We start from the raw sequence: 23,585 nt of genomic DNA on the forward strand, positions 1-23,585 counted from the left end.
ATATTCAAGGCTGAGTTAGGTAGATTTTTGATCAAACTGGGGATTAAGGATTATGGGGACAGACAGGAAAGACAATTAGATCAGCCATGATCTTATCAAATGGTGGAGCAGGCTTGAGGGGCCAAATGGCCTTCTGCTCCTAATTCTTGTGTTCTTGTATTCTCCGCAACCAAATGATGAGTGGCTGTCATGAAGCATTTAGTCTTTTTTTGTATAGATTTGTGGATGTATTTTACAAAACTATCCTCTATATCCAAAATTTGATTACAGCTTTCACTGAAAACTGCATTTCCCAGCAACAGATAATGCTTCCCTGAAGTGACTGGAAACATTAAATAAATCAGTGTATGGGTTTTAAGTTCTGCAACCTACCCTTTCAATAGCTCTACAACTGAATAAAAAGAAAACATAGGGCAATGGAAAGAAAAAGCACATTTAATCTGATGCTGTCAATTCATAGTGTTAAATCTGCATGAGAAAAATTAAAACTGGCACCTGACCTCAGAAGTTCCCAAAGCAATTCGGTGCCAAGAAAATACTTCTGAAGTGTAATCACTATTGTAAGGTAGGAAACACAGCATCCGATTTGCACACAGCAAGCTCACAAACAATAATGAGATAACAATAACTGGACAATTTTGTTGTAGTGATGTTGATTGAGGGATAAACATTGACCAGGACACTGGGGAGAATTTCCCTGTTCTTCTTTGAAATAGCACTGCAGGATCTTTTACATCCATCTGAGAGGGCAGGTGGGGCCTTGGTATAAGGTCTCATCTGAAAGATGGCACCTCCAGCAGTGCAGCACTCCCTCAGTACTGCACTGGGGTGTTAAAAGCTCTACTACGGTCCAAGTGCCAAACATTGCACTCCAACACACATGCTGCCTAAATACATAATGCCAGCTGGTTAGAAGACTCCACTGTACCAGCATTGAGTCTGCTTTATCTCATTTTGTTCTGTTTTTATCATTCTGAATGTGCTGCAAGATGATGTGAATATTACCTGATGGATTTGTATTCCAGAGATCATTCTTGTGCATTTGTACCTTGCTTTACCTTTAATTCCAGGGATTTCATCAAAGTAATGAGTTCATCATTACCCAACATCCAATGCCACATACCACAAAGGACTTTTGGAAAATGATATGGGACTACAACGCTCGAATTATTGTCATGCTACCAGATAACCAAGGGCTGGTATGGACTCTTGTTTTATTTTCAGTTCATTTATGTTGGCTTATTTTAATTTGGAATTTTGAGAGCCAGCTCATAGATATTTTCACTACTGGACTCAGCTATATAACCCTGTGGAAGAACCTTTAACACACACACAGAAAAAGGCCTAAGTCTGCTCGTAGAAGGGGGCAAATTCAGCTGTATAAACATTGCGAATCCAAGTCACAGGTATTAGTTTATCACAATCCAACCTAAACATGTGGCAGTGGTATTTCTGAATGATGATTAAGTTTTGCCACAGTAACACCCTTCATTTCTGTACTCTGAGTGCCTTAGTGTGCAATGACAATACAGTACCAGATTGAGATAGGATTCAGTCATTAGCATATTGTTGGGAAAACTGGAGTGAGTTTTTTTACATGCTTCTGACCAGTGCTCTTGCTGCATACAATATTCACTGCAAAAAAAATCTCCAGCTCACCCACTGGATCTTTGACAGAAGAATTGTGGAAACAAGATTTCCTCAGTACCTTGGCAATTTTTCTGCTGAGGAAAACAGGAGGTAAGGAAAACATGAGATAATGACCGGATAATCTGTTGCAGTGATATTGGCTCAGGGATAAAATTGGCCAGAACACCAGGGAGAACTGCGCTGCTCTTCTTCAAAATAGTGGCATCTGATTTTTTTCATCCACTTGAGAAGGCAGACATGGCTTCAGTTTGACTCTCATTTGAAATATAACCCTCCCAACAGTGCCCCCTCAACATAATTTTTTGTGCTCAACCCCCTAGAACAGGACTTGACCCCACAGCCTTTTAATTCAGAGGTGAGAGTGCTGGTGAACCACAGCTGAATACTTCTATGAAGAAATGTATACTTCCTTTATTCAATTTAATGATGCTCGTGATCAAACAAATCAGATTTAGATATTTTGGAAGATTACAAGAAGTGTAGAGTTAAAGTTAGTCCTATCTTAAAAAACATGAATGGCAAAAAAAAATGCAACTACTGCTTGACAGTGAGTTGACTAATGCTTGGCTTGAATAGGACAGTACTGTGGCAGGTCATCATCAGATTAGGGTAAGAGTTCTACTCCTATTTTAAATCAGTCCCTGATTGTTCTCTAGGAGCTTCTGAGAGAATTCCTTAAACAAAATTCTGGTTGTGGAATAAATTCTTATCTCTGTGGCTGCTTACAGATGAAGGTTATGTGTGTGGAGATAAACACTATGTGGTTGCTATTTTGCAGACTGAGACTGAATCTGTGTACTGGCCAAGGAAAGAAGAACCCATGAATTGTGAAGCATTTACAGTGAGCCTGATCAACCAGAGCCATCTCTGTCTTTCCAACGAGGAACAGCTCGTCATCCACGATTTCATTCTGGAAGCAACCCAGGTAAAATACCAAAAATTAGTGAGCCAAGAAGGGAAAAGTGATTTAGTTATGTGGCTGGTGAAATGTAGTTTATCTTAGAACACAATCCACAACTGCATTTCCCAGCAACAGATAATGCTTCCCTGAAGTGACTGGAAACATTAAATAAATCAGTGTATGGGTTTTAAGTTCTGCAACCTACCCTTTCAATAGCTCTACAACTGAATAAAAAGAAAACATAGGGCAATGGAAAGAAAAAGCACATTTAATCTGATGCTGTCAATTCATAGTGTTAAATCTGCATGAGAAAAATTAAAACTGGCACCTGACCTCAGAAGTTCCCAAAGCAATTCGGTGCCAAGAAAATACTTCTGAAGTGTAATCACTATTGTAAGGTAGGAAACACAGCATCCGATTTGCACACAGCAAGCTCACAAACAATAATGAGATAACAATAACTGGACAATTTTGTTGTAGTGATGTTGATTGAGGGATAAACATTGACCAGGACACTGGGGAGAATTTCCCTGTTCTTCTTTGAAATAGCACTGCAGGATCTTTTACATCCATCTGAGAGGGCAGGTGGGGCCTTGGTATAAGGTCTCATCTGAAAGATGGCACCTCCAGCAGTGCAGCACTCCTTTTACAATAAGCTTCATGATTATATTTAAATTAAATCATTTATTCTGCACCACCATAGCATTAGAAATGTTTTTTTTTGTAATTTGAAAGCATCTGGTCCAGTTAATAACCAGGTAGGATGGATAGCAGCTTCACTGAAGACATACTTTCTTTTCATCCACTCAATTCCTGGGTAACTGGAGCCTGCTGCACTTTGCCACTTCAAGCTTCCTTTTCCCCTTAGCTATTCCATGTTAGCTCTTCTCACACTGTATCTGATATATATATTTGATTTCTCTCAGCATGCTTCTATTGCTTATCCTTTTGCCCCTTAACCATTTCTTAATCGCCAGCCTGAGCATTTTACAGATGTTCTATGCCATGTGTCCTGACCCTTCCCCTTCTGAGGGCATACATCTGAAACACCAACTGGCTTGTGCTTTCTTGGCAATGCTGCCTGACCTGTTGAGCGTCTTAGCATTTTTCTGTTGCTGGTTAATTTAATAGGTGGTTTCTGTTGCCTGTGGACCTTTTCACCAAATGGTCAAGAGCACAGGGCAAGCATGTTCTACTGATTGGCTACATCATACTGTACATTAGAAAATGAGATATGTGCACATCAGCCTCTGTCTTGGCCATTCTTCACACCATTGCTTTATTCCTTCCAACTATCCTTTGGAAGCAATTTGGGTAAGACATCTTTTGTAGGGTATCCCTGAAGTAAAATAATAGGCAATCATGAGAACACAAATCTTTTGAGCCTTACAGGCTGAGGAAGTCCTCTATATTTGTCCCACAGCCTGAGCTGAATTAGCCCTTTCAAGTTTGGATGGTGTAAGGGGCACAATCATTGGCCCTGATTTAGAGAAGGGAAAAATTAGCCAGGCGTCTCACTCCTGATCACTCTGCTGTGCGATGCATGCTTTTGAACAGTTTCACTTGTGATGCCTTCCACAGCCAAATGGTTTACCTGCCCTCCCTGTCGAGACTAACACAGGAAGTACAACCATGCGGAAGATAAACAGACAGGCCAGCTCAAATGCAACTGTAACCCAACAAGGATTCAGAGTTAACATTTCAGGTTTCTGACCTCTCATTATGTTGAAAGGTCACAGGCCTGAAAAGTTAACTCTGTTTTTCACTCCTCCGATATTGCCTCACCTGCTGGGTATTTCCAGCATGTTCTGTTTTTATTTCTGATTCCCAGTATCTGCAATGTTCTGATTTGAAAGGATCATGTGGCTTCAGGAGACGAGGGGTAAAGAGCAAATTATTAGTGGAGGAAAATGAAAAATATCAGGTTTAGTTAAAAATATCTTGGGTTAAATGAGCTTCTATTTTACTAACTATGACCATCACCTCCCATTACAGTCTGATTAAATGTGTGATTACTTGTGCATTTGCTGTTTCCATCAATGATCAGCATCCATTTGTTTCTCTGAGATTTTCACCACCCCAGCAGAGGAAATCTAAACTATTGGAGTACAAATGAGAAAATATAAGATTTGTTTAATTTCCATTCATTATTGTTTCAAAAATATTCATTAAGTGCTCCAGAATTCCTTCCCTATAATATAAAATGAAAACAATGCATTATTTACTTGTTTCAGATAGTCCTTGCAATGGAAGTCATGACCCAGTGTAAATACCCAGTGTACATGAGCCATTAACGATTTAACCACATTACTTTACATTTTGTTTCTCTTATTCTCATGCTTACTGTTGGATTACATAGTTATTTTTACTTCAGATTTTTTCCACATAAGAACAATTACGGAGCTTAAACAAGGCAACATATATGTTTATTGTTAAAATTGTGGTTTAATTTCAGTGAGATTCTTTTGTTCCCACCAAGAGCAAGTAATCTGAAAAAAAAACCATATATATTCCAATCCTGGCCTCCAGCACAGCCCCAGTGTTCATCACTCCACCTTTGTTGGCCATCACTTCAACTACCTAGGCCCTAAGCTCTGTAATTAACTTACTAAACCCCCTGCACCAAGCTTTGGATCACCTGTCCTAATACCTCTTTGGTGTGGTTTCAGTGTGAAATTTTGCTATTGCTCCTGTGAAGCACCTTGGATGCTTTGTTATGTTAAAGGCACTAATAAATGCAAAGCAGCTGGTGGCAGGGCCACAAATGGTAGAGTGGCATAAATCAGAGATGAGCAAGAGGCAAGAAGTTGCCAACCCCTAAAGTTTACAAGATAGAACACTATTTGGAACAATACCCTAATCACTGAGAGGCATCTGTCTGAGCATATGTTAATGTAGTAGTTTGTTTCCAACGTAGGTCAAGACTATTATTAGAATATATTTTCCCTCTAATTGGAATTGCTGTGAAGTTCGTAATGCATCAAAATGCATCAGTGATGCTTAAAAATATCCTGAGACATATTGCTTAATTAGATGGCAATTTCACAATGCAGAAGTCAGAGGTCTGAGACTTAAGCCTTTGAATTTGACAGCATCATTAAGATGAGTTTTGACTGTTCACAGGCAAGGATGTAGTGTGTCCTGTGATGGCTCCACTTTTAGGTAGTGCAGCAAAAAAACCTTCATCTCACTCTATTAAAAGTACACATTCTGCTATTGAATAATGGAGCTATATGGAAAGTAATTTTTTTTAAATAATTGCCTCTACACAGGATGACTTTGTGCTTGAAGTGAGGCACTACCAGTCTCCAAAGTGGCCAAATCCAGATGGTCCTATAAGAAAAACCTTTGAGCTCCTCAACATAATACAAGAAGAAGCTGCTACTAGGGACGGGCCAACAATTGTCCATGATGAGTATGTCTTTTTCCTTGTTATCCTTTCTAAGTTTAAACCATTCACAAAATAGAAGCCTCTTCATGAAAACACCTTCTCAGAAATGGAAACTGTCAAGTGCATCCAGTTGCTGCTTTTACAAAAACCCCCAAAATGGGGTGGGTATTCTGCCTAGTTTTTAGTGTTTCATTGGTTCCTGAAGAAATGCATGATTTGGAGGTATCTGAATAGATTCGGTTGAGTGACTGGTCTGTCAGCTGCTGCAAGGGGATTCTCCTCCTCTCAGGCCAAGCTTGTTAATACTCTTGCTGTTCCTGACAGCAGTATGATTATACTGCACCTGGCTGAGGGGAAGACAAGAATTCTCAGTAGAACATAGGCTTTAATCCAAGTTGGTAATGTGTGCATCATTCTAGGGCATTTCTGATTTGAAATAAAGTTTAATGTTCATTGGATTGACTGTGAACTTGTTATTGGACTAGACTGCAGTTGCTTCACTGCAAGTATGAAGCCCAAGGGATATGAAGATTTTATTATTGACTGCACTATGTGTGTGTGTGTGTGTGTGTGTGTGTATAAAAAGTCTAAAACTCATCTTTATTTCTTTCAATAGACATGGTGGAATAACAGCTGGTACCTTCTGTGCTTTGACTAAACTGATGCATCAGCATGAGAGTGAAAACTCAGTGGATGTTTACCAAGTGGCTAAAATGATTAATTTAATGAGGCCTGGTGTCTTCACTGATATTGTAAGTCACTAAACACCACTCAGTAAATGAAGCGTTCTTTACTATTTTTGACAAAACATTTTCAAAGCATATTTAAGAATAAGACTGGGATTGGTGCAAAATGAAAGATAACCTGGTACCCTGTCTGGGGATCACTGGTAGGTAATGTGAAAGAACACTGACAGTGTTTGTTTCTTTGGTCTCACCATGTGTTGGATTCTTCTTAGCCTATGTGGGTAGTGTGCTTCAATGGGGGAGGGTGGGTTGGATGATGTTGATGGCAAGATAGATCAGTCCTCCTAAGGTGCCTTCTGTGCTGGTGTTCAGGCAGATTGCTGTGGCTGCAGAGCAGTTTTATTCAGATTGTGACCCTAAATATACCTTGGGATATAAGAGTTCTGAACTGAGCTTGATGGGCCTTTGTTGGAGGAGCTGCATCTTCAAACCAGATCTCCTATAAAGAGAATACAGGAATACTGAAACTTGCTGATATATTTGGGAGATGAAGTGATCACAATTCTTGCAATTGCCCTGATCTGCGTGAATTCCCACAGATAGCAGCTAAACATCAGCACTCTGCCCTGAGCCCACGTTTTCTGTGAGCATATCCATGGGTGAGCTGCTAGCAATTTACAGAATACATACTAAGAAAAAAAAATTTAAAACCTTCCAGTAAGTGATCATATAATAATTCTGTATCCATAGTAAAATGAGTTAATTATTTTTATTTCACTTACTTGGAAACTCAAAAGGAGGGAAATAGAGAATTGGATTTTTGATGTCGTTGAATAGACTTCCAACAATATTAAGTAACTAGGTGTATACCAGCAGCCATTTTGCATTTTCACAGAATCACAGAAATGTTACAGGCAGAAGGAGGCCATTCGGCTCAATTTGTCTGCACTGATTCTCTAAATGAGTGATTCACTTAGTGCCACCTCCTGCCTTTCCCCCCATAACCTGCACATTCTTCCTTTTTTGATAATAACCTAATTCCTTTTTGAATGCTTCCTTTGAGCTCACCTTCACTACACTCTCAATGTATTCTAGATCTTAACCACTTGCTGCATGAAAAAGTATTTCCTCATGTTGCTTTTGATTCTTTTACCAATTACTTTAAATCTGTGCCCTCTTGTTCTCGATTCTTTCATGAGTGGGAACAGTTTCTCCTCATCTATGCTGTCCAGACCCCACATGATTTTGAATACCTCTATCAAATCTCCTCACAGCCTTCTTTCTCCAAGGGAAACAGTCTTAACTTCTCCAATCTATCTTCATAACTGAAGTTCCTCAACCTGGAACCATTCCTGATAATCTTTTCTGCATTCTTTCCAATACCTTCACTACCTTCCTAAAGTGTGGTATGCAGAACTGGATGCAATACTACAGCTGAGGCCAAACTAGTGTCTTACATGAGTTCAACATAAGCTCTTTGCACTTATACTCTCAAAATGTTGTTTTGGAGCGAAGAGCAAAAAGACCACCATTGTGTTGAGGCAATTCTGACCCAGTTGCGGTGATTGTCAAAAATATTACAGGAATAATAATGTCTGTTCACTCTCTACAGGATCAGTTCCAGTTTTTATACAAAGCTGTCCTCAGCCTGGTCAGCACAAGAGAAGATGAAAGCCCTGCAACTACATTGGAAACCAATGGCCTGGTCATGTCTGCCAATGACTGTAATGGAGCAGAAAGCATGGAATCTCTGGTGTAACAGTGCAAGAAATATCTTCAACAACACAGGAGAAAAACACAATCCTATTTAATATCTTGTTAACTATACAGGTATCCATTGTAAAATCCTGGTATCCATTTTGTGGCACCAGTGGACATTGACCTGTGGGTGCCTTTATATAAAAAAAATTGTGAGCAGAAATTGTTGTGCGGTGTGTGAATGTCCCATTTGCATCACGCTGGCCTGGCTGATGTTCGCTGTAGCATGTTCAGTGTCAAGTCCCATGGTCTGCTTCCAGTCTTTATCAGAGTTAGTGTTGGGGGGAGGGGGGTGGGAGGATGTATCCATGACAGTGTCTTCTAAAGAGGTTTCCAAAAGATAATATTGACTGCAACATCAATGGTTACTAGAGTGCTGCTGCCTAAGACTTTTCTCTCTGTTTTCCATGATGTCAACACCTTTTAAAGACCAACATTCAGCAGTGCCCAAGCAAGATACTGAATGTACAGAAATAAGTTTCAGCATTGATTAAGTCTGGATAATGTGGACGTCATATTGTTAAAGAAAGAAAATTAATCTTCTAATACATAATGTAAATAGTAGAACAATGAACCTGTCCATGGACCAAATTTCTATTTATAATTCTAGATTTTTATATTTTACTACAGAGTCTTTTCTAGTCTTTTTTGATGTTCTGACTACATGGTTGTTGTAGCTGGCATTTTATTAATGTTTAAATATGTCTGTTTAATTCAGCTTTGATTCTAAATCTCATGTCAGATGTTTATTAATGACTTATTTGATGTGATTTTACAAATAACGGCATGCAATTTTAACACTACTTGTGCAACAGGAATAGTAAGTTCTAGACAGAATTTTCAGAGAAAAGATCCAGATGATGTGTAATTTGGTTATGACTGATATTTTTACATTATGGCTACTGCAGAAGAATTAAAATATAAGGTTTATCATCTGATTAGTACTGGCTGCCATTATTGGGGATGTGCCAATAACTATGTGATGCACATCTGTCAACATTTTTGGAGTTCAAGATTAACTTCCAGCTCTGCAGAAGCTTTGGAACATCTCGACTTCTAAAAGCACCTGCCCAATATCAGTGCTGCGTTTAATGTCTGATCAAAATACAGAATTAAAAATGTCAATTACAATAATGAAACTCTGGAACGAAAAATATTAATAAAATAATCTTTTTGTACTATGTAAATACCGTTTGGAGTTTAACTTTGTTACGGGCAGGAGGGGGATTAATTTAAGCAGCCCTAATATCTCCTTTCACTACCTGTCTGTAAAGAGAAAGGTGTTTTTGATTTCTGATTCCCCCCTTTATAAGTGGTAGTTTTCTCAACCCTTCAGTTTGGAGTGATCCAAACCTCCAAACCCTACAGCAAACTCGATAAGGTAAAGTAAGAAGGTGTGTTTATTTCACACACAAAACATGGGAAGGGGTTTCACAACATCCGCCACTTTTTGCGTACAATAAAAGAGGGATAAGGGAAAGAAAGGGTACAGGGCAAGACCACAATAAAAATAAGAGTTATGATTTCACGTGAGTCCAGCATCAAAAATCCTGTGGCATATTCCTTCAGAGGTTAGCAGGCTAAAACTGTTGCAGGGTGATCCATCTTTCCAGAATTGAGGACTTCCCTGATGGAAGAGGGCATGCAGAGATCCATTAATCTTATAGGCCCAGATACCGAGTTCGGATGTACCAGTAGTTCACAGTATAGGTTAGGAGCAAGCAATGTACCTGGACAGAGCTTTTTCTGCTGCTACCTGTTAGGTGGTGTTAGGCTGCCTGGGCAATATTACAGGTTCTAGCAGCTTGATGGAGGTAATGTGACATACCTCCCACTTCTTCTGGGTTTTGGACAAAGAATGTGTTTTTCCAGGTCTGGAATCTTGAGAGGTTTAACAAAGGAGTCAGGGGCCCTTTTGTCCTTGTAGACATACCGTCTCTGTTGGCAACAGCTCTGTTTTAGAAATGTAAAAGAGTGTTGGTGCATTTCTTTGGAAGTTGATTTTCTGCAGTCACAGGGGGCTATTAGCACTTCTTTAAAGGTAACAAGGTTTCTGAAGATTAGAAATTCCTCTGCTATGAGTCATGGCTTATCAGGCATGTTAGAGTAAAGCCTTTGTCCATTTTAAAAATAATAATCTTCTAAAATAGCTAGGATGACGTAGATATGTATTTTCCTTTATGTCTTCAAGACGGGACAACCTCCATGTATCATCTAGCTCACATTGCAAAAATATGCTTAAAACATAGATGTATTAAATCTACCACTGTATGTTGCCCAGCTCAAAGTTAATCACATTTTTGCAATCTCTGTAAATGACTCTGTCCGTAACCCATATGTCTTTTAATATCTGATAATTTGTACTTAGTTTTATATATGTTGCTTGAGTGAAAAAAATGGCAATTCTACCTCTGAAACTTGAATTTGTTTGTCCCAAAATTCAATAATTGGGCAGTCAGATGGCATCCTTTGTAAGCAGGATCATTGGATGATATAAAAACAAAAAACTGCAGATGCTGGAAATCCGAAACAAAAACAGAATTACCTGGAAAAGCTCAGCAGGTCTGGCAGCATTGGCGGAGAAGTGTTGACGTTTCGAGTCCTCATGACCCTTCAACAGAACTGAGTGAATATTAGGAGAGGGGTGAAATACAAGCTGGTTTAAGGTGGGGTGGGGGGGGGGCGGAGAGAAATGGTGGGGGGGTTGTGGTTGTAGGGACAAGCAAGCAGTGATAGGAGCAGATAATCAAAAGATGTCACAGACAGAAGAACAAAGAGATGTTGAAGGTGGTGATATTATTTAAATGAATGTGCTAATTAAGAATGGATAGCAGGACACTCAAGGTACAGCTCTAGTGGGGGTGGGGTGGGAAGGCTAACACAGGGCATAAAAGATATAGATTTAAAAATAATGGAAATAAGTGGGAAAAGAAAAATCTATATAAATTATTGCAAAAAACAAAAGGAAGGGGGAAGAAATGGAAAGGGGGTGGGGATGGAGGAGGGAGTTCATGATCTAAAGTTGTTGAATTCAGTATTCAGTCTGGAAGGCTGTAAAGTGCCTAGTCGGAAGATGAGGTGCTGTTCCTCCAGTTTGCGTTGGGCTTCACTGGAACAATGCAGCAAGCCAAGGTCAGACATGTGGGCAAGAGAGCAGGGTGGAATGTTAAAATGGCAGGTGACAGGGAGGTTTGGGTCTTTCTTGCGGACAGACCGCAGGTGTTCTGCAAAGCGGTCGCCCAGTTTACGTTTGGTCTCTCCAATGTAGAGGAGACCGCATTGGGAGCAATGAATGCAGTAGACTAATTTAGGGGAAATGCAAGTGAAATGCTGCTTCACTTGAGTGTTGGGCACACCCCCAATGGCATTCCGTAGGGATTGTTCCCTCCGGGACATCCTGGTCCACTCCTCCATCACCCCCTACTCCTCAACCCTCACCTATGGCACCTCCCCATGCCCACGCAAAAGATGCAACACCTGCCCCTTCACTTCCTCTCTCCTCACCATCCAAGGGCCCAAACATTCCTTTCAAGTGAAGCAGCATTTCATTTGCATTTCCCCTAACTTAGTCTACTGCATTTGTTGCTCCCAATGCAGTCTCCTCTACATTGGAGAGACCAAACGTAAACTGGGCGACCGCTTTGCAGAACATCTGCGGTCTGTCCGTAGGAAAGATCCAAACCTCCCTGTTGCTTGCCATTTTAACATTCCACCCTGCTCTCTTGCCCACATGTTTGTCCTTGGCTTGCTGCATTGTTCCAGTGAAGCCCAACGCAAACTGGAGGAACAGCACCTCATCTTCTGACTAGGCACTTTACAGCCTTCCGGACTGAATGCTGAATTCAACAACTTTAGATCATGAACTCCCTCCTCCATCCCCACCCCCTTTCCATTTCTTCCCCCTTCCTTTTGTTTTTTCCAATAATTTATATAGATTTTTCTTTTCTCACTTATTTCCATTATTTTTAAATCTATATCTTTTATGCCCTGTTAGCCTTTCCACCCCACCCCCACTAGAGCTGTACCTTGAGTGTCCTGCCATCCATTCTTAACTAGCACATTCGTTTAGATAATATCACCACCTTCAACACCTCTTTGTTCTTCTGTCTATGACATCTTTTGATTATCTGCTCCTATCACTGCTTGCTTGTCCCTACAACCACACCCCACCCTGCCACTTCTCTCCCCCCCACCTTAAACCAGCTTATATTTCACCCCTCTCCTAATATTCACTCAGTTCTGTTGAAGGGTCATGAGGACACGAAACGTCAACTCTTTTCTTCTCTGCCGATGCTGCCAGACCTGCTGAGTTTTTCCAGGTAATTCTGTTTTTGTTCATTGCATGATATGTTATCTGGATGAGGACCATTTTGAGCTGGAGTGAAAGGATATTTGAGAGGGTGGGGGGAAAATCCAGTTGTAGTAGTCCATGTTGGATCCAACAACATAAGGAAAATAGGTGTAATGTCCTGTTTGGACAGTGCCAGGACCTAAGAGCCAAATTCAAGAACAGGATCTTTTTTATAATCTCTGGATTATTGATCAGGTTAAGAAATTGACTGAGTAACAGTCAATAGCTGTAGACATAAAGGGAAGGTACTATAATCAGCAGGATGTGATGAGTAGTGATCTGCGTTGGGGCCTCAACTATTCACCTTATTTATTAACAATGCGGAATATGGGTCAGAAAGCCACATATCCAAGTTTGCCGATGACACAACGATAGACAGCACTGTAGGCAGTGTAGATGGAAGCATAAGACTACAAAGAGATATTAATAGATAAAGAAAATGGGCAAAACTGTAGCAATTGGATTTCAACATATACAAGTGTAAGGTCATTCACTTTGGACCCAAAAAGGATACTCTCTAAATGAGAGAAATTAGAAACGGAGGTTCAAAGAAACTTGATGGTCCAAGTATGCAGATCATTAAAATGTCGTGAACTGTTAAAGAAAATAATCAAAAAGGCTAATAGATGCCAGCCTTTATATCTAGAGGACTAAAATACAGGGGATCAGAAATCAAGTTACAGCTATAAAAAGACCTGGTTAGACCACACCTAGATCACTATAATGTTACGTGCACTACACCTTAGGAAGAAAATATTGGTTTTGGAGGCAGTGCAGTGTAGATTTGCCAGAATGATACCTGGACTCCAAAGATTAAATTACAAAGAGAGATTTTATAAACTAGGGTTGTATTCCTTAGAATTTAGCTATTACACTACAGGGAGTATGCATGTAGGCCAGCAATTAATGGGCAGGAGATAGAGGAGCAAGATACATGGGGCTCCAGCTAATAGCTGGATATTGTATGGCTCCCTGGGCTCTGGTGAAGTCTTTTGATGCAGGAGTCTGCATTCCATTTCTGGAAAAGGAGAAGAAAGTGGGATCAAGATGTTACATCTAGTTGGGGAGTTAACACTGGCACACTGGGTTTCCTTCTGTACTCAAGTACAATTCCATGATTTGCAGCTATGTGTACAGGCAGAAGACTCCACACACAAAGTATTACTAATAAACTATAAGCCATATTGAAACAGATAGACAATGGTGGACTTTGTTCACAAAGCTGAAAAGCTGTTTGACGTCACAATGTTTTCATAAATGAATCCAGGATTATTAACAGTTAATTACCACAACTTGCAGCAGCATCGATGATTAAATTTCATTAATTGTTCCATTCTTTAATTAATGATGATTGACTCCACACCACAAAATACTCTCCAATTGGTAGTCTGGGCTCAAAGGTCAGTAGCACCGAGTGGGCGAAGAATTTCACAGGAGCAATTTGAAATTTACAGTTAAAAATGCGATGTGTTTTTGGTGCATAAAATCTATGGAAAACATAAAGATTGGAATATTACTGCATGACTTTCCAGTAACAAAATAATCCACCTTTCATGAAAAGGTGCTGCTTGAAGTATAAAAAATGCCTTCGGTCTTGATGCGATCCAGAATTGGTTGATAGATATCTTTGGTCAATGGACCAATCATCCCTTTAGTGGAGATTTCACCTGTTAAAAATACAATAAAATTTCAACATTGTAATGGTATTGGAAGCAGCAAATGGCACAAGCACAGTGATTTTTTTTTGGTGAGGGTGGGGGGAAAGCAGGAAGGGAAGAAAGAATCTTCGAGCAAGGCAGTCATCAATGGACAATGAAGACAAACATATTTGTACCTCGTATGTTTAATAACCACGGGCTTTTAACACCCAACAACCTCACTTACAAACTGAATAACTCTTACCGCTATCACTTAAAATTGACACAGAATGATGTAGAAATTATAGCACAGAAACTGGAGTTCATGCTCCCCATGACCCTCCTTCCAAAATAATCCCAACAGGATAATCTTCTATTTCTCTCTTATCTGTTTATCCAACTTCTTTTTAAATGCATCTACGGCATTTTCCTCAACTACTCCATGTGACAACAAGCTCCACATTCTAACCATCTTGTTAGTGAAGAAGTTGCCCCTAAATTCCTTATTGGATTTATTGGCGACAATTTTCTTCTTATGACCCATTGTTTTGGATCTTCCAAGTGGAAATATGTTCTGTTCATTTGCCCAATCAAACCCCATCATAATTTTAAAGGCCTCTATTAAGTCGCCACTCCCAACAACCAACCCCCACTGCCCCCACAATCCCCAACTGTTCCTGATGGTAATAAGCTTTGTTTTGGTATCATTTCAGATCATACATTTTTTTTCCACGTTAACCAAATTGGTATTCTCTGAAATAGGAACATGCCCAGGATTGAGATACTGCAGCTATATATAAAGAATCATGGTGTGCAGCTGGCACATTATTCAAAGTTAGTTTATGAATAGATATGCTTTTCATTTGTCAGAACAGATTTTATGTGTAGATAATACTTCGGCAAGCTGAATGCTGATCATTAATGGCATCTGCACTGCTATTTTTCCCCCATAATCCTTCTTAGCCCACAAATTAGTATTGTAATCATTGTTCCAATTGCATTCAAGAATCAACTTGTGCAAAGGTCCCAGGAACAACAACTGATACAAATGACAAGTTAATCTGCTCTTATGGTATTGGTTGAGGGAGGAACATTTCCCAGAACACCAAGAGAATAGTGCGATGAAATCTTTAAATCTGCCTGAATGGACAGGGGACTCAACATATCTGTCAGCTGAAAGATGACACCTCCAACAGTACAGCACATTTTCAGTAATGCACTGAAGAGTTAACACAGATTATGGCTCTAAATCCTTTGAATGCACAAGCTTCTAAGAGCAAGGCTGACGTGTCCCTACTTCAGTACCAATGTGACTGAGGGGGAGCCATTGTTCTGTGATATTAATTTGGCTGGGGTCTCTGGTTTCCTTGTGCCAATTTTCACAAGGACCCTGGATTCCTTTCACCTTCTTCAACACTGCCACAGAAACAAAAGTATGCAGAATCCCCTTTAATAGGGAGAAACATTTGTGAGATGTTCGCAAAATAATCTGTTCAAAGAAACAAAAATGATTTACCATCTAAGACCATTTCGGCACCAATAGCACAAGGGAAGCCAACAGTTTTGGCCATTGCTGAGAAACCACCAACATCACCATAGACCACCAGGCTATCATGCTTAATTTCCAGTTGACCCGAAGCATGTCTGATGCCAACATCATTCCGTAAGACAACCAGATCTCTTTCACCAGGAGCTGAAACAAAAGAGAAGATATCACAAACGGATCTGTGGTATAATTTGAATCACAACCATTTTTCAAGTATGTATTGAAGGTATAGGACCACTGCTGCACTTTCCCTCACCGAAACACACTGAAAATCAGCAGAGTAAATACATCTTAGTCCATGCATTAAACGTGGATGGACAGATCACTCCAGTACAGCTGTGATATCGATTTATTATAACAAGATATAGGAGCAGGAGTAGATCTCACAGTCCATTGAGCCTGAGATCATGGCTTCTACTCCATATGAAGTCCCCTTTACCACCCTATACGCATAACCCTTGATTGCCTTACTGCCCAAAACTCTTTGATCTCAGTTTTGAATATACTCATCAAGTGAACATCCATAGCCCTCTGAGTAGATTCACAACTGTTGAGTGAAGAATTTTCTTCTCCATCTCAGTTTAAATGGTCAACCCCTTATCCTGAGGCAATGACCCCCAGATCTGGACTCTTCAAGCAGGGTAAGCAGCCTCCACCCTCTCAAAATTTAATAGGTTTCAATGAGATCATCTCTCATTTTTCTAAATTCCAGACAGCAATGGTCCATTCAACACAGAAGTTTCTCAACCACAAATCAATCTAATGAACCCTTGCTGCACTACCTCTAAGGCAAAGTATATCCTTCCTTAGGTAAGGAGAATAAAACTGTATGTACACACAGCACTCCAGGTATGGTCTCACTAAAGTCCTATATAATTTCAACAAGAATCCCTTACTTTTGTATTCCAACTCCCTTGCAATAATGGTTTACATACCATTTGCCTTGCTAATTGCTTATTGTACCTGCATGTTAACTTCTACAATTTGTGTACAAGGACCCCAGAATCCCTCGGCATTCTAACATTTACTAGTCCCTCATCTTTTAAATAATATTCTGATTTTCCAATCTTCCTACCATAGTGGATAATTTCACACTTACGCACCTTATATACCATCTCCCATTATTTTGCTCAATTACAACACTTTGATCCATTTGCAGTCTCTTTACATTTTCCTCATAGCTTACTTTCACCAAGTTTTGTATCAGCATCTATGGATGCATTATATTCGGTCCTCTCATCTAAGAAGTTGACCTGTTTATTCATATTCTCAGTTTTCTGTCCATCAACCAGTCCTCAATCCAAGCTATTATATTACCCTGAATCCAATGAGCCCTAATTTGTGCAACCACCTCTTGTGTGGCACCTTATCAAATGCTTTCTGAAAATCTAAATAAATTACATCTAGCATTTTCCCTACTCTTGATGTCAGCCTACCTGCCCGATTTTTCCCTGCCTCCTTGAAGGGCAGGGGTTACATTTTCTAACTTCCAATCCAACAGGATCATTCTCAAATCTAAGGAATTTTGAAAGATTGAAACCAATGCATCCACTATCTCTGCAGTCATCTCTTGGTAGTAGGCAAATCAGGTCCTGGGGATTTCAGGTCCTGGGGATTTCAAGCACTTTTTCTTCACTAATATTAATTATTTAAAGTTAAAGTTACTGACTCTCATTACAACTTTGGTTCCCCACTATTGCTGGTGTGGAGATTTACCAGAATGGTTCCAGAGATTTTAGCTACATGGTTTTGCTAGAGAAAATGGGATTGTTCTCCTTGGAGCAGAGGAGATTAAGGGAATATTTAATAGAAATGTACAAGATTGTGATAGATTTAGATAAGGTAGACAAAGGAAAGTGGTTCCTATTAGCTAAAGTACAAGATCCAGGGGACACATGTTTTAGGCTTTAGCAAGAGAGACTGGGGAGATGTGAGAACATTTTTGCACAGTGAGTGGTAATATCTTGGAACTCACTGCCTACAAGGGTGGGAGACAATGAATGATTTCAAAAGGAAGTTTGGATAAGCACTTGGGAAATAAACTTGCATGACTACAGGGATAGATTGAGGGAATGGGACTATTGGATTAGCCAGCATGGACTCAATGGACTGAATGGCCTCCTTTTGTGTGGCATTGATTCCGCTTCTATGACTCTACGTGAGATTGTACCTTTGACTAACATTGACACGTTTCCACTTACCCAGCTGGGCTTTTCCAGTTGTCAGACAGGATGCCAGAGCAGACCCTCACAATGCCTCATTCTCCAAAGGAGAATTGCACAGGTGTGAGGAAAGAGCAGGGAGAGGGGCTAACTGGGTTGGCTCTTTGAATCAGCCAGTGCACTCATTAGGCTGAATGGTCTTCTTCTGTGCTATATTATCCTATGATTTTATGAACTTTACATGCATTAAGCTATAAAATTATTCTTGAAATATGACATTAAACATACAGAGTAAACAGGTTGGCATTTCAGCACAGATATCAGTTAGATGCACTTTAGGTAAAGGATAACAAGGAGCACTGGCTCGTTTATTGAGATCTGACCAAGAAGATATGGTCTTAATAAAGTATCGGTTCAGGTGTTTGGTGATATGGCTATTTTTGTACAATGCAGAAGCAGAAATAAACTACAAAATAATGAGAACACAATCAAACCTCACAAAATAATCTATCATAATCTTTCATCAGTTCTGCTCAAAGGTGATCTCAACCTGAAAGGTTGGGTGGGATTTTCCACTCCCTGCACTAAGTGTGGTGGTGGGCGTGAAAATTGGTGTTTTACCTGCCGGCTACTATGGCAGGTTTTCGTGCCATATCATCCGCTACACACATGATTAAACACACATGCACTGGAAACACACCAGATTGCTGGCGGGCAGTCTCTGATTCACCCACCATGCCACCAGCTCACCGCTACCTCAGTCCAGGCGCCATATTTAAAATGCAGGCGCACACAGCGTTCTTAATGTCTGCAGCCCAGGACTGCTCCTCTGAAGACATGGCCCCGAAAACCAAGAGAACGGCAGCCTCCAAATTCAGTAATGCCTCAATGGAATACCTTTTGGACGCGGTCAAGGCCCACCATGATGTCCTCTACACCTGCTCTTGCTGCAGGAAGTCCAGCAAGCTCACCAATCCAGCTTGGGAGGCAGTGGCATCGGTGGTCAGTGCCAATGATGCATAGAAGAGGCCAGGCACCCAGTGCAGAAAAAGAATGAATGATCTCATCCGTGCCATCAGGGTAAGTCAAGCATCTCATCACTCTCAATGCTCACACTTACAAGCCCATCACATATTCAGTGGCATCTCACTCACTGCCAACTCAAGGGACATCAAAATTCACTCTCACACACACCCTCAAATCTCCACCTAGACTCATCTCCTCTGGAGATTGTGTCCTCATCCCGGCCATGGCACCCCCATCACTCACATGCCAGGCATCCTTATCACCTGCCCTGGCATGCGTCTTGTCACACTCTCCATCTGTCTTTATGCAGAACAAGATCGCACACAATTGCAGGGAGAGGTCCTAGAGCTGGGGTGGAGTGCCGGAGCTCAAGGTCCTCTCTCAGTGCGAAGCTCACCAATAAGTAGGAGCACTTTGCCACCTCAAGGTGCCAAAGTTCTGCCCTCTCAGCCACATTATTGCCCTGGTGCTCAAAGCTACAGCTTTGATTGCTTCATTGTAGCCACAAGGCTGTCGTCAAATGTTGGGATGCATGCTGTGCGTCCCATCACCTAAACACTCGCCAAGACGTGTAATGCTAATTTGCAATGAGGGCACAATGTGTGTCTTAAAGAGGAGATATTTTAATATCTGGCATGCAAGTGATTGAACATTGTCATCTTCAAAGGGTCCACAATGCATAGCAAGGTGAGGATAAAAGCGAACCAGCATTCCTAACCGAGAGGACCGGATGTTAACTTGATAGAGAAGGTGACACGGAGGGTGGAGTCATCTCAGGTTAGATGAAGACGTGTGGAACATCCTCAGCTGCCTTGGCTCAAGCTTCACCCATCAGTTTCACCATCGGGGGTACACTGAATACGTTGTCCCATTGCTGGAGATGGATCGCCTTGAGGAGCCTTGTCACTTTGAAGACATTCAGCTATGAGCCCGCTGAGGATAGTGGAACAGCTCCTGGCTCTTGTAGGCTGCTGTTGCGACTGGGATGCTGGATAAATGCTTGAAGAAGCAGCATCTTCTGAATGCTGGGACTCCCTCCTCCAGTTAGCACCTCATCTCAGCAAAGACACTTGCTCCTGAGTCTTCATCATCCTTCAAAGGATCAGGACAATGTGAGCCTGATGTGTGACTATTCGCTCTCAGAGTGAAGTGCTTGGGCTAAATGAGAGTAATAGCAACACTGGTGTTCATGCTGGCCCACGATGGAGGGCACTTGGCCAAAAGGGTACTGACTGCCACTGACTGCCACTCATTATTCTCCTCATGGAATCTGGTGGCTATGAGGGCCTCAGGCACATGTCTGCCTCGTCTCGTCCATCCTATGGCCTCTTCCTCTGCAGCCTCAGTTTCTTCCAACTGAACAGTCTCATTCCCTTTAATGTGCACCACATCGGAGGAGATGTGCAGCATCTGAGGAGACGTACAGCTCCTCAATGTCGGCATCTAGCAAGTCCTCCCCGCTTTTCAGCATTAGTTTGTGCAGCGCACAGCAAGCCACAATGATCAGTGAGACCCTTTGGGGACTGCACTGAAGTGTTCCGCCAGATCTGTCTAGGCATCAGAATCATATCTTTAGGTTTCTTCCACCAATACTCTGGCAGCAACATGAGCTTCGCTGCACCTTCTCTCTGCAGGATTCTGTGGCGCTGCACACACGTCATCAGCCACGTCTTTGCTGGTCCCTATGTCACTGAGGAGCTGATCCTGGATCCTATGTGGTCCGAAGATGTCCGGGATCTGAAATCTACGCAAGATGTATGAGTCGTGGATACTTCCTGGGCATCTGGCACAAACCTTCAGGATTTGTCTGCTGTGGTAACAGACCAGCTGTACATTGAGTGAGTGGAAGCCTTTCCTGTTTCTGTATTGCAGTACCTGTTGCCAGGAAGCTTTTATAACCACATGAGTACAGTCAATAGCACCTTGCACCTGCGGGAAACCGGAAATCTCAGCAAAGCCCAGTGCTCTGGCGTCCTGGCTGGATTGATCTCTGCCAAAGTTGATGTAATTGCGGGCCTTGGCTAAAAGGGTGTCTATGACCTCATGAATGCATTTGTGTGTGGATGCTTGAGAGATTCTGCAGAGGTCCCCAGTAGAGTCTGGAAGGAGCCACTGGCATAGAAGTTAAGTGTGGCGGTTACTTTCACAGCCTGTGGCAAGGGATGCCCTCCCGGTCCCTGTGGCACCAATTCCTGCAGAATATGGCAAACTTAAGTCACCAGATCCCTGGACAGGTGTTGGTGACATTCTCTCTCGCTTATCTGCAGATAAGCCATGTGAGTGCTGTGCACCCTCGGTCTTGTGAGGCACCTTCTCATGATGTTTCTGTGAGCCTCATCCTCTGTGTCTGGAGAGGGCCCTGCTGGCCCTTGGTCTCGAGGGTTTGGCTCCTCACTTTGGTGAGCCTGCGTCTCCATCATAATTTTCTTCCCTTCTGCCTGTATGTGATTATACAGGCAGCAATAAATCCAGGCTCCTCCTTCCAGATGGCTTCCTCTCTGCAGTATCAGCGAGAGACAGACAAGTGTCAGCATTAGTCTCCAAGGTCCTCTTTCTGTCAATGACTCGTCAGTGAATATGGGTTCAAGGGCTTTGTTCCCTTGTTAGAAACTACTCACCACAAAAATCCAGGCCAGCGCAGGGTTCGTTTCAAGGTGTAAAGGTTTACATGACCGTCTGCTATGAGATTGCTTTGGCCAGGCACTTGGATCCTCATTTACTGCACTCTGATGCCACAATTTTTAGAATAAACATGAGGGAAAATGTTTAGTCAGGAACTGAGATTATTTAGGCCTAAGGTTGCTCCTCTGTGAAGCTGCCAATGCCATGATTACAACATGCATCTGAAGCTTGTCCAGTTGCCCAATTGCTCGAGAGTGTATTACTGCTCTGGGGAATTTCCATGCTGTGAACAAGGGGTTAATACAAGGAGATCAATTAGTGCAACTTTACAGGATTAGTCTTGCATTAAAGCACATCATAGCTTCACTATCCTCATTCCCTGCATTCTCATTGAAAGGCACCTAACCTGCGTTAGATATGCCTGGGGAGCTCAGTCCAGTGATTTGCACATCCTGCATTATGTGGGAAATCCTAGACGCTCCTGGCGGCCTGGATGACCTTGTGTGCAGGAGGTGCCTCCAACTGGAGCAACTCGAGCTCGGGATTTGGAGCTTGAGCAGCAGCTGGGGGCACTACGGTGCATTCACGAGGTTGAGAGGTTCATGGATACCATATTTCAGGACGTGATCACCCCACAGCTTAAGGAAGTGCAAGCAGAGAGGGAATGGGTGACCGCCAGACAGAAGAAGGGGACCAGGCAGGTAGTGAGGGAATCCCCTGATTGCATCTCGCTCACAAACCATTTTTCAGCCTTAGAAAATAGTGAGAGTGACGGATCCTCTGTGGGGGCCAAACAAAGCCAAGGCCATGGCACTGTGGATGGTTCAGCTGCTCAGTGGAGACAGCAAGAAGTGCGGAAGGACAATAGTGGTAGGGGATTCGTTAGTGAGGGGAGTAGACAGGCGCTTCTGCGGCCGTAGATGTGACTCCAGGATGGTATGTTGCCTCCAGGATGCCAGGGTCTAGGATGTCACAAAATGGCTGCAGGACGAATGAAGGGGGGAGGGTGAACAGCCAGAGGTCGTGGGCCAAGTCTGGGACCAATGACATAGCAAGAAAGAGAAATGAGGTCCTGCAAGCAGACTTAGGTAGGAAATTGAAAATCAGGACATCAAAGGTAGCAATCTCTGGATTACTCCTGGTGCCACACAGTAGTGAGTATAGGAACAGACGGATAGAAGGATGAATGCATGGCTGGAGAGAAGGTGTAGGAGGGAGGGCTTTAGATTCCTGGGGCACTGGGACCATTTCTGGGGATGGTGGAACCTGTACAAGTTGGACGGGTTACATCTGAATAGGAACAGGACCAACATCCTTGTGGGGAGGTTCGCTAATGCTGTTGGGGCGGATTTAAACTAAATTGGCAGGGGGATGGGATCCTGAAAAGTAGTTCAGAGGGGAGAGAAGCTGAGAAGGAATTAGAAGTTAAAACGTTAGTAAGTGAGTCTGGAAGGCAGAGGAAACATAGGCTAGATAAGAAAGAAGTGAGTTTAGCAAGGCTAAATGGAATATATTTTAAATGCAAGGAGCCGGAGGAATAAGACAGATGAACTGAGGGCACAGATAGGCATGTGGGAGTATGATATCATAGTTATGACTGAGACTTGGCTGAAAGAAGCGCAGCTCAACATTCCTGGTTATAGGATATTCAGACGGGATAGAGAGGGGAATAAAAGAGGAGGGGGGGGGGTCGCAATATTGATCAAGGAATCAGTTAAAGCAGTGACAAGGGATTATATCTTGGAAGGATCATCAAATATGGGTAGAAGTAAAAAAAAACAAACATGCTGTTGGGTGTGTACTATAGGCGTCCAAGCAGTCAGGGAGAGATAGAGGCTCAAATATGTAATCAAAT

At 41.9% G+C, this 23,585-nt stretch overlaps 2 protein-coding genes across 8 annotated transcripts in view; one reads left to right on the top strand and one right to left on the bottom strand.

Annotated features, from left to right (window-relative positions):
* Positions 1-9,875, top strand: part of LOC121293028 (receptor-type tyrosine-protein phosphatase zeta-like) — a 274,424-nt gene extending 264,549 nt beyond the window's left edge. For 4 of the 5 annotated variants that reach the window (XM_041215610.1, XM_041215611.1, XM_041215613.1 and 1 more), the window contains 5 exons: positions 1,071-1,199; positions 2,429-2,575; positions 5,824-5,966; positions 6,559-6,694; positions 8,241-9,875. In XM_041215610.1, the coding sequence (XP_041071544.1) occupies positions 1,071-1,199; positions 2,429-2,575; positions 5,824-5,966; positions 6,559-6,694; positions 8,241-8,387 (702 nt within the window). In that variant the 3' untranslated portion in view covers positions 8,388-9,875. Of the gene's footprint in view, positions 1-1,070; positions 1,200-2,428; positions 2,576-5,823; positions 5,967-6,558; positions 6,695-8,240 lie in introns of those variants that run through there. The other variant, XM_041215612.1, reaches the window with a different exon arrangement.
* Positions 4,716-23,585, bottom strand: part of aass (aminoadipate-semialdehyde synthase) — a 115,487-nt gene continuing 96,617 nt past the window's right edge. The window contains exons 24-26 of one of the 3 annotated variants that reach the window (XM_041215618.1): positions 15,891-16,067; positions 14,286-14,404; positions 4,716-4,742 (exon numbers count right to left, since the gene is read on the bottom strand). In XM_041215618.1, the coding sequence (XP_041071552.1) occupies positions 14,289-14,404; positions 15,891-16,067 (293 nt within the window). In that variant the 3' untranslated portion in view covers positions 4,716-4,742; positions 14,286-14,288. Of the gene's footprint in view, positions 4,743-5,989; positions 7,128-13,360; positions 14,405-15,890; positions 16,068-23,585 lie in introns of those variants that run through there. The other 2 variants (XM_041215617.1, XM_041215615.1) reach the window with 2 other exon arrangements.

This window comes from Carcharodon carcharias, chromosome 21, assembly GCF_017639515.1.
Source record: "Carcharodon carcharias isolate sCarCar2 chromosome 21, sCarCar2.pri, whole genome shotgun sequence".
Taxonomy (NCBI): domain Eukaryota; kingdom Metazoa; phylum Chordata; class Chondrichthyes; order Lamniformes; family Lamnidae; genus Carcharodon; species Carcharodon carcharias.